This window comes from Callithrix jacchus, chromosome 2 (assembly GCF_049354715.1).
Source record: "Callithrix jacchus isolate 240 chromosome 2, calJac240_pri, whole genome shotgun sequence".
NCBI lineage: Eukaryota > Metazoa > Chordata > Mammalia > Primates > Cebidae > Callithrix > Callithrix jacchus.
The window spans coordinates 19980440-19992524 of NC_133503.1; the positions used below are offsets into that span (position 1 = coordinate 19980440).

The following is a 12085-nucleotide window of genomic DNA, read 5'->3' on the forward strand; positions in this document are numbered from 1 at the left end:
CATCGTCTATCTCTCGGGCTCAAGCCATCCTCCCTCCTCAGCCTCCACGGTTGCTAGGGCTACAGGCATGAGCCACTACACCTGGCTAATTTTTGTATTACACATACTTTTTAAAAAGAATCAATAAATGTTCTAACTGTAATAAACAGGAAAGCAAAATCATATATATAACAAAATAAGTGTTTCTATATAAATATTGGGGCATGACGGTGCTGGAAGACAGAATGAAATAATTGATTGCTCGCACCTGTAGGTAGGATCCCATTGAATTTGGCATCTCAAATGCAACTGATACAAAATGTAGTATTGGGACTCAACTACAGTGTTACCACCTGTGATGTAATTTTCCAAAATGTTGAACAACTCTTGATAAACTTCTGAAACAAAATATAATCTCCCCTCAAAGTACAAGGTAGTTGCATTCTTGGGAAACCCAGTGCTTTGTATAGTGTACAGATAGGATCTCGGATCAGGATGTTCTTATATAATTACTGCATGAGCTGGTTTCTCACCACATGAATGTCTACTCAGATATTCGAAAGTTGTAGGGAATGTGGGACCCTACAGAGCATTTTGCATTCTTGGCCACCACCCATTAAAGGCCTATAGCACACTTCAAATTTTGTGATATTCAAAATAACCCCCATATTCCAAGTTTGCATAATTGTTAGGAAAAAAAAACCATACATGGCCGGTGTGCCCCCTATAGAAAGGTACCATCATAATTTGAGGACCCTGCTCTGATCTTTCTCTTCACAGGTATTAACCAATGAGTTGACCTGGAATGGGATGAAAGCTGTAACTCTCCTGCATCTTCTCCAAGCATCCTTGAATACAATTCCTCCTTCCATGAGCTCTTAGAGCAAAAGCCACCGGCCATCTATGCTTGTCTGTAGCACCCAATTTATACAACCTCACAAGCTTTGCAAATATCTGGCTGGATTTCAAATTCCAGTTTGCAGCCGAGCTCAGTGGCTCATGTCCGTAATCCCAGCACTTTGGGAGGCCAAGGCAGGAGGATCACTTGACCCCGGGAGTTCGAGATCAGCCTAAGCAACACAGTGAGACCTTGTCTCTATTTAAGAAAACAAAAATCCAATCTGGGCTCAGCTGGGATGACATACTACATCAGTATAACGAGAGACTTTTTTTTTCAGCTTCAGTATTTTTATGCCACCAAATGCTTCAATGTACTCAGAGAACTTGTGACTTCCTAATACTAAATCACATTCTAGCCAGGAACTCAAGCCTTTCCCACATTTACTGTCACAAAGTCTGCTAACCCAGAGCAGGTGTGTCCGTCCTGAACTCTGGTGACTATGTTCTTTGTAGTCTTTTTTCATGTCCCTAATATCTGATCCTAAGAAAGGGATTGAGGAACAGAGACATCAGCAAGAAAGTCTACAGGAGAAAGAAGGGAGACAGGTGCTAGAGTAGAGAGAGCCTTAGGGCTAATTCAAGGGGTAGATTGGCCAGGTCCATTTCTCCATCTAGGCCTCAGTTTCCTCATCCTAAATGAAAAAGTGCATGAAGTGATCTGTCAGAGGAATTCCAGCTCCAATAACCTATGATTTTGTAGACCTGGATAAACCCACAAGTCATATCAGCGAAGCATGAACTGAAAGATTTAATGTTGACGGCATCCCCTTTGCCAAGGGCATGACGCATCCGGCAGAGAGGCTGCCACATATAACACAGTGCAGATAGAGAAACCAGCAAACTTTTGTGAAAATCGTGTGGCTGCTTGGAATTCCCTGTGGTCAGAATTTACCTCATAGAATGAGAAGTGTGATGAATTCCAAGTACCGATGTCTTCGTGTCATAGTCAGCACCGTAACTCTAACTCATAAAGAAAGGCAACCAGAGGAAGGCAAATTGTCTCCTAAGACACCCCGATGAAAGGAGGTCTTTTACCTCCCTTTTTATGTCTTTGCTTGGTTTTGTTGTCTCCCTTCCCCAGCGACCACTTTGGGAACCTGAAGACACTGTGGTCATTGCCTTGTATGACTACCAAACCAACGATCCCCAGGAACTCGCCCTACGGCGCAATGAAGAATACTGCCTGCTGGACAGTTCCGAGATTCACTGGTGGAGAGTCCAGGACAGGAATGGGTAAGGCATCTTTGTGGCTGCTGCCCCCGTGTTTGAGGTGGTGGGAACAAAGATAATACCAGGATGGTCTGTCCTATCTCCTGCAGCGTGGCCACTGCGCTGAGATGGGAGAGGAGAGCAGAGGCAGAAGGAAGATGGAGAAAGAGGAAGTAGTTGAGGCTCGTTTTTCCTCTTCTCAGAAGTGGCTCCGAGGCAGTCACCTGCTATGCTTGCTCCCTGCACTCCATCTCAAGCACTCCAGACCCAAACTCATGTAAAAACCCCCTGGATTTTTCCACTGACATCGACAATTTGGGAGCTTGGCAACTTGTTCCGCAAAGCACTATTGTCTTTGAGTGTTGAGTGAGGCTGAAGGTACATCCTATTAGGAAGTGCTTATTTTTGGTGGAAAGACAAGGTATGCAGAGATGGTACAGATTGATAGTTACATAGGATGCATCAGAACGAAGATACTACAGATTTAGTTACAGTTGCAATCATTGAACTAGCCATCCACATGACTTGGGGAAAATAAGGTTGTACAAATGCCACTTTTCTACTATGGGACTTTTGAATGAAAAAAAATAGCGATCGTGAGATTCACACTGCCTTTTAAGGTTTTTTTTTTTTCTTTTATTATATCAGATGTATTAACCCATCCTCTGAAATATTTTCCAGAGTATGAGTGCAATGGTTGCATAAATCCAGCAATAAATGTACCCTAAATTGGCAAACTCCTTTGTTGAACACTTAGGTTGTCTCCAATATTTTGCAAATATTAACAACACTGCAATGAACATCTTTGTATATTAATATTAAGGGTTTAAACGTTTTCAAAGTATGAGGTTATCAATTTTAAAATATAAAAAAGAAAAAACTGTCATTGCAACATATGAATTATTTATGTCAACATTTTATTTGACTAACAGTAGAGAGAAATATACATTTAAAAAAATAAGCCATCCTCCATTTACCTCCACATCAAGTCCAAAAGTAATCACTATTTGGTCAGGTGCCGTGGCTCACACCTGTAATCCCAGCAGTTTGGGAGGCCAAGGAGGGTGGATCGCTTGAGGCCAAGAGTTTAAGACCAGCCTGGCCAACATGGTGAAACAGCTTCTCTACTAAAAATATAAAAATTAGCCAGGTGTGGTGGAGCACGCTTGTAATGCCAGCTACTCTAGTGGCTGAAGCATAAGAGTCACCTGAACCCAGGAGAGAGAGGTTGCAGTGAGATGAGATGGTGCCATTGTACTCCAGTCTGGGTGACAGAGCAAGACTGTCTCAAAAAAAAAAGAAAGAAAAAAAAAGGGTGATTACTATTAATACCTTTTAGTGTATCCTAAACAAGTTATGCCTATGCAAATGCGTCCTTTTGTCACTTATACCAAGCTGATCCATTCTGTTCTGCATCTTGCTTTTAACTTTTAATGATATAATAACACATTGAAGATCTTTTCATACCAGCACATGCAAATCTTCATTTTAAAAATAATTGCATACGCCGGATGCAGTGGCTCACACATGTAATTCCAGAACTTTGGGAGGCCAAGGTAGGCTGATCACCTGAGGTCAGGAGTTGAAGACCAGCCTGGCCAACATGGTGAAACCCCGTCTCTACTAAAAATACAAAAAGATGAGCCGGGCGTGGTGGCAGGCACCTGTGATCCCAGTTACTTGAGAGGCTGAGGCAGGAGAATCGCTTGAACCCAGGAGGTGGAGGTTTCAGTGAGCTGAGATTGTGCCACTGCACTCCAGCCTGGGCAACAGAGTGAGACTCCATCTCAGAAAAACAAAAATTGCATAATATTAGAATGTATGATTATATTATAAATGTTTAAATAACCCATTGTGGTGGGACATTTAGTTGTCAGTTTGTTTCCTCTGCTGTTTCAAACAAGGCTTTAATGAAGATCTTGTGTTCATGCATCTTGGCAATCTTTGGAATACGTATATATATATATAAAACTTTTCTTTTCTCTCTCTCTCTTTTTTTTTTTTTTTTTGAGACAGGGTCTTGCTCTGTCACCCAATTTGGAACACAGTGGTACTAGCACAGGTCACTGCAGCCCTGACTTCCCAGGCTCAAGTGATCCTCCCACCTCAGACCCCTGAGTAGCGAGACTATAGGCATGCACCACCATGCCCAGATAATTTTTAAATGTTTTGTAGTGATGGGGTCTCAATATGTTGCCAGAGCTGGTCCGAAACTACTGTGCTCAACAATCCTCCTGCTTTGGCCTCCCAAAGTGGTTGGGATTACAGGCATGAGCCACCATGCCTGGCCTATATGTCACATTTCTAACTGTGCAACAATCGAGTTTGAGTATGTGGTATCTTAATTTTGACATATAATTTCCTCACGAAGCTTGCCAAATTTACATTCCTGCTAACAGGGTTATGGAAGTGCCGAGTGTGGGTATCACTGAACTTAAAGCCAATCCGATGGGTTAAAAAAATGTGGGGGGAGGCACAAATATCTTTAAGGATGACGCTTTACCTTTTACATAGACCAAAATTTACATTTTCAAGGTGTCTCCTCTTTAAGTAGGCTTATCAGCCTCATTGCAGGGGGAGGAAAGACAGGAGTGAGGGAGGGTAAAAGGTGATGAGACTCAGAACCATGCTTTGAGAGGCAGTGTAGTTTGCTCGCTAAGAACAGACCCCAACTTCTCTCATTTGAAACCTCCCTCTCTAATTGAATCATGGAGATAATTGAAGCTGGTCACATCCCCCTCTCTTTGTTCATTTTGGAGAGGCCCACATCCGAAATAGGTTCAAGACTGTCTACAGGGTCTATAAACACTGAAGGGACTGAGAAATTCACTAGTTCAATCAACTGACATCATTTAGCACACCTAATGTACCAGGAAATTTCTTCTAGGTCTTACTTCCCCAAATGACAGTTAAACCCTTCATTTGGTGACCTGTAGAAAGGCTGAACTATGCACTTCAAAGGGCATCAAAGAGGGCACCCCAGCAGCCAGTCAGCATTATGGGAATTTCCCCAGTTTGCTTCGCGATAGTGTGGTATAGTGGAAAGTACACAAGATGGGAAGACAGAGAACCCAGACTTTATCAGCTACTCTTGTCGTAAGTAACTGAGGATTCACAGATGACCATGTCCTATAACATGATCAAGTAACTTATCCTCTGCAAATTCATCTCCAGAACTGTAAAATGCAGATAATGTCAGCTGTGTCTATCTCACAGTGTTGAGAAAATCAGTGAAAATGTTGGAAGTGAAAGAGCTTTATAAATTTTACCTATCCACATACAAATATTAGAGTTATCATTTGTGGAGATGACCTAGCTTTTGGTGGCATGTTCTATTCAATAGCAAAATATTATTTGATCCATTAATATAGTTATAAAAGTATAGTATGGCAAAACCAGACATAATTAAGCGATCCCAAGAGTTATATAGAAGGAACAGCAAATTTCAGAATAAGCTGACTTTTTTCAGTTGGAATGGCTGCCTTGAGCACTGGGTGAAGGATGATTCTGAGGCCAGATGTCTAGTTCTCCAAAGAACGTATGCCATGATTGATTAGCAATGTCTGCCAGAGGAGTAAAATATAAGATAGTCATCTGTATTTGGCATCTCCAGTCAATCTGTGCACCAATTACACATTTCCCATAAACATAATCACTAGATTGAAAATTGGCCTAACTATAAGAAAATTAAAACATTTTATGAAATAAAGAGGAAGAAACTATTAGGCTTTTTTTTTTTTTTTTTGAGACAGAGTCTTGCTCTGACACAGGCTAGAGTGCAGTGGCCCTGTCTCAGTTCACTGCAACCTTCACCCCCCCACACATTAAATGAGTCTCATGCCTCAGCCTCCCAAGTAGCTGAGACTATAGGTGCATGCCACCACACCTGGCTAATTTTTGTATATTTTCCAAAGATGGGGGTTTCACCATGTTGCCCAGGTTGGTCTCAAACTCCTGAGCTCAAGTGATCTGCCCACCTTGGCCTCCCAAAGTGCTAGGATTACAGGCATGAGCCACTGCACCAGGCCTATCAGGCATCTTTTTTTACAGATTGGCAGAGTACGGAGTATCTACTTTAAATTTTACGTATAATCTAGTTTAAGCCCTTCCCTTGACGGGTATAAAGCCAGATGTCCAGAGAGTGGAAGGGATGCCGCTCTCACCTTGCGGTATTAAAGGAGATAATGAATGTGAAAGTGCTTTGAAAACTACAAAGTTACACACAAAAGTAAAGAAGTTCGATATTCTTTTTTGTTTATGCGCAATTATTAATTCTTCCTCAAAAGTGACTCCCGATCCCCAAATCTAGCCTGGCTTTATCCTTTTATCTGGTGTTTTTACCATTCAGATCTGAAAAAGCTCAGTTAGGGAGGCCTTCAATTAAAAAGCTTACAATGCCAACTGGTAGTATCTTTTAGAATCTGTGGTTGGAAAGTCATCTTTTATATTTTAATTATTTTGGTTTCCTGACTATAAAATGGTAGCACTAAAGTGGAAAAATGCTAATTATCACACAAAAATGTTTCCTTATAGAAGACAGAAAGCGAAGATTAGTATTTTTTCCAGTAGAGGAAATTTCACAATGAGGAGAGCAGCAAGCAGAGCTTTTTAAGTAAAACCGCGCTTCTGTTTTGTTTCGTATTTCAGTCACGAAACCAGCCTCTCTTTAACAGACTCAGGTTGCTGTTATTTTTACCTATTCTTTTCTTCTAAACTTTAAGATATTTTATCACAAATTCCAAATAATGTGATATTCCCCCAATTTTTAAATGAGTTTTAGTGGATTAAACCTATAAAATGATGTAAAACTTAGTTCTGTGTAGGTCTAAACACTAATTTTTCTTTTAACAGGCATGAAGGATATGTACCAAGCAGTTATCTGGTGGAAAAATCTCCAAATAATCTGGAAACCTATGAGTAAGATATTTTCTTTGTTTTTGGGAAACATAGTCCTAAGGAATCCTCCCTAGGTTAGGAGTAAATTACTGGTTGACTGTTAAAATGCCAGATGATCTCTACTGCATATCAATGTGCATGCATACCACCCAGATCCTGGTTTCTAAATAACACTTTCCACTGAAAAGAACCAGGACTTTCTGGAGAAATAGCTTGGAGTAGGGATAGAACAAAAAAGAACTTGGAACATCTTTCTGTGCCAGAAAGTAAAGACGTACTTGAAAATACATTTTTCTTGTTTAATTTTTTTGAGACAGGGTCTCGCTGTCACCTAGCCTGGAATACAGTAGTGCGATCTTGGCTCATTGCAACTTTGACTTACTAGGCTGAAGCAATCCTCAGCTTCCCAAATAGCTGGGACTACAGGCACATGCCACGCATCTCCAGCTAATTTGTAAATTTTCTGTAGAGACAGGGTCTCACTAGGTTGCCCAGGCTGGTCTCGAACTACAGGGTTCAAGTGATCCTACCAAACTGCTGGGATTACAGGTGTGAGCCACTGTCCCCGGCCAGAAAGATGTAGGCATGTCAAATGAGCACAGAAGTTGATTCTTACTTTGTTTATTATGTTTGTTGTTTATGCACAATTATTAATTCTTGCTCAAAAGTGACTCCTGATCCCCAAATCTAGCCTGGCCTTATCTTTTTTCTCTTGTTTGTACCATTCATATCTGAAAAAGATATTTTATTTGTTTTTGGAAAATATAGTCCTAAAGAATCCTCCCTAGGTTAGGAATAAATTATTGGCTGACTATAAAAATACCACAAGATCTCTACTGCAGTAGAGATCATCCATTTGATGAAATCTGGGACAGGCTCCGTTTGATGAAATCTGGGACAATCTGAGTATCAAAATAAATAATGAGTGTTAAAACAAGTAATAGACTACAAACCATTGAACAATATAAGAATCTGTAATAAATAGACTGATAGATAAACAAAGAAGTAAATACATAAAAAGGAAAATTTTTTCCTATAGTAGAATGTCACCTAATGAATGATAAAGTTTAAAAATCATCATTTTATAAAAATCATCATTTTGTAACTCAAAATGATCAACTGACTCAGGCAAGAATCCTCAATGAATGTCACCACTAGCAGGTTAAAGTTTGATGAGCTATGGCATATTTACATAGTCTCAAAGTATCTCCTCACAAACCACTTGTAATTACTAAATAGAGGTAACTAGTAGGCCCATCTTAAACAATCAATCAAAATGCACATAAATAACGGAGCAAAAAGATATCATGTGTCTCCTTATGTGATGCCTTGAGAAGGGCACACATCACTTCTGTGATATTTCTGCTCAAAAATGCACAACTTGGATTTATTCATGAAGATATGTTTATTAGGGTATATTAGATAAATCCAAATTAAGGAATATTCTCTAAAATTAATGTCCTGTGCAGGGGCCACAGTGGCTCTGGCCAGTTGTCCTGGCGCTTGAGGAGGCGAGGCCATGAGTTCAAGGCCAGCCTGAGCAACATTACATGCTCTCGCTGATTGACCAAAAAATTAATATCCTGTGCTCTTCAAAAAAATGTTAGTACCATGAAAGACACAACAGGCTGAGAAAAAAACTTTTTTTTTCCACATTAAAAAAAACAGGCTGAGAAAAAAACTTTTTTTTTTCCACATTAAAAAAAAAAACAACTAAAGAGGGCAGGCATGGTGGCTCACACCTGTAATCCCAGAACTTTGGGAGGCTGAAACAGGTGGATCACACTAGATCAGGAGTTCGAGACCAGCCTGACCAACATGGTGAAACCTCTGTCTCTACTAAAAATATAAAATAAGCTGGGTGTGGTGGCTTATGCCTGTAATCCCAGATACTTGGGAGGCTGAGGCAGAAGAATCTCTTGAACCCAGAAGGCAGAGGTGGCAATGAGCCAAGATCTTGCCATTGCAACTCCAGCTGGGGCAACAAGAGTGAAACTCCATCAAAAAAAAAAAAAAAGACTAAAAAGACATGGTAACTAAATATGGTAGTGATCTTGGGCTGGATCTTGAATTACACAAAAAATATTGGGACAACTGATAAAATGTGAATGAGGTCTGCAGTTAATAATGGTATTCTGTAGATCTTAAATCTCATGATTTTGGTAATTGTATCGTGGTTAGGTAAGTGTATACTCTATGTCTTAGGAAATAGACACAGAAGTACTTAGGAGTAAAAGTCAATTCTCAAATGGTTCAGAAAATGAATCAATCTACGTCTATCTAAAAAGAATACAAAAGCAAATGTATACAATGTCAGTAATTGGCTTATCTGGGTGATGTGTATATGAGGGTTCTTTTATACTATTTCACAGCTTTTCTTTAAGTTGGCAATTACTTAAAAAATTAATTACTCACTAAATATAAGATACCAGGCCTGAAGAATAAAGCTAATGAGGATACCTATTCACATATTAGGGTTCTTAATTCAAATGTGGCCGAGTTATTTTGTTGCTGCAATTCTAATAGACTCCTTAATGAAAAACCATCATTTTCTGGCGCTCTCAACTTGGCTTGTTTTGATCAAGTATGTGTGAGTAGCCCTTCCCTCAGTGAACAGAAGAGTCATCAGTTCTAAGAATTCTTGAGCTGAAATAAAACATACAGGAGATATGCTTAAATAAAATTTTTAAAAATTTATAGGCAATACCTTTGGAGAAAAAAAACAAGAAGCATTTATTTCAAATGACCACTAGGCTATGTGGTTTTGTTTGCTCGTCCTTGCTTTTCATCAGAATCTCTTTGTTTATGATCAAAGGAGCAAAACTCAGAATTCCAACAGGATAAGCAATAGGGAATAGTGAGGCCTGGAGCAAATAAAAAAAGTCTATTCACCCACCTGAAGGTATTTTAAGCCATTTTTAAAATGAAACACTATACCATACAAACCAAACAATCTATTTATACTGTGGACTTTCAGTTTGCATTTTCCAGATTACAAATCTCAGCTGGAAAATAACATGACTTACAAGCCAACATTCAGATATTGAGTATACAACTGGATAGATGAAAGATATCCAGTATCTTTTTTTTTGTCCATGAACTTAGAGTTGTCTAGTTTCGGGTTAGATCTGCGTAAGTACTTAAACGTACCACCTGGGAACATAATCATGGGTTGGTACATTGAATGGATTCAGATCTCCTGCCTTGGTTTGCAGTTGGGCAAGTTACCTCACCCTGTTTGAGTTCTGATCCCTTCTCCATAAAATGAAGGCTCAGACAAGATGAAGGAAAGCAAATCATGACTCTTGCTAGCATGCCCCACCCCTGCACTGAACTCAGGTAGACATCACTCCTTGATAGTGAAACTACTTACCCACCATGCTGATGACAACCTTTTCAGTGCTCTCAGCATTGCAATGTGAATGCTCCTGGCATTCACAGCTCTCGGCAGCCACTACTACTGCTGGGGGCTTGTGTATGACATGAAGCCTATATTTGCCCAATGCTCAATTAGATAATCTCTAGAAGCCCATGTTGGTGTAACGTACTGTTCTGTCTTATAATGTTCAGAAACCTCTAACGAATTAATGAATTCCTTTAGTCATGGCTACTCTCAAAAAGCCAAACAAGTTCAGTAAGTGGTATCCCTTCCCTACCCAGAGCTTCTCTCCTCCTGGATTTATTAATTTTCAAGACTGGTTATTAACCAATGATTAGTCTGCCTCCTCTTACCTAAAAAGCAGCCATGGAGGCCAGGATATGGCTCAAATATTGTTAACAATATAAAAAATTATCCCTAAAACTCATTTATATTCTTCTTTACCATTTTATTGTTATTTTAACCAGGCAACAAAATTATAAAAATAATGCAGAATGTCTGGAAGACCAGCCTTAAAGTGGAAAATGCTACAGCTGCTTTAAAAGGCTATGCTAAACTTTCAAACTGGTATTACATTTTTAGAGTTGCCCTAGCACCTCCTCCCTATAATCAGCCGCCCACTGACTTATGAAACAAAGAGGAAAATTAATGTTTTCTAAAACTGTATTTTAGAAAACGTCCAGCATATACAAAAGTAGAGAGAATAATATAATGAATATCCATGTTCCCCAAACCCAGCATCAACAATGATCAATATTTTGCCAATTCTGTTTATATGTTCCTTTCCAATTAAACATTTTAATACCTGGAAATGAATTGTGCATTTGATTTTGAGTTTGAAAGCACTGGTAGAAACAAACATGTGCAGGCTTGTTAAATAAATAAAATATATTCTAAAAAAACATTTAAAGCACCGGTAGAAACAGAAAATGTATGATTTCTGGCATTGTCTTTTATAAGTAAATAATGAAACTTTAAAATGTCATTGCCATATGACTTTTCCTTGCTTTCAGGTGGTACAATAAGAGTATCAGCCGAGACAAAGCTGAAAAACTTCTTTTAGACACAGTAAGTCTCCTTAACCTGTCTTTTGACGTAAAATGAATTAAGGCTGAGTGCAGTGTCTCATGCCTGGAATCTCAGTGATGTGGCAGGTCAAGGTGGGACGATAAAAAAAAAAAAAAAATGTGGGAAGATCATTTGAGCTCAGGAGTTCAAGTTTCCAGTGAGTTATTATTATGCCACTAGACTCAAGCCTGGGCAAGAGCAAGAACTTGTCCAAAGAAGGAAGGAAGGAAAGAAGGAGGGAAGGAAGGAAGGAAGGGAAGGAGGGAGGGATGAAAGAAGGAGAGAGAGGAAGGAAGGAAGGAGAGAGAGAAAGAGAAAGGAAGAAAGGGAAAAAGAAAAGAAAGAACTGTACTGTTTTATCAGCCTTGTGGTATTTTACGCCAATGCAGTGGGTTGACATGTTCGATTACAATAGTTTTCACGTCTGCTGTAAATATTCTGGGGATTTACAAGACTAGCCAACCATCGGCTAAGAAACCTGGGCTTGGCACTGACATGCAGACATCACCACAGCTGCAGCAGTCTTTGTAAGTGATGATGGCTTACTGTGGGGTGCCATCAGGGCTGGTCTGCTATGCCTTCCTCTCGGTCTAGGTTGGAGGTGCCTGTGACCTGATTCAGCCTGGTTGGGCTGTGAGTCCAGAGGAAACATAG

At 39.7% G+C, this 12085-nt stretch overlaps 1 protein-coding gene across 1 annotated transcript in view; it reads left to right on the forward strand.

Annotated features, from left to right (window-relative positions):
- Positions 1 to 12085, forward strand: part of ITK (IL2 inducible T cell kinase) — a 76890-nt gene that overhangs the window by 41426 nt on the left and 23379 nt on the right. The window contains exons 6-8 of the mRNA XM_002744095.5: positions 1961 to 2112; positions 6940 to 7005; positions 11377 to 11431. Of these exons, the coding sequence (XP_002744141.1) occupies positions 1961 to 2112; positions 6940 to 7005; positions 11377 to 11431 (273 nt within the window). The remainder of the gene's footprint in view (positions 1 to 1960; positions 2113 to 6939; positions 7006 to 11376; positions 11432 to 12085) is intronic.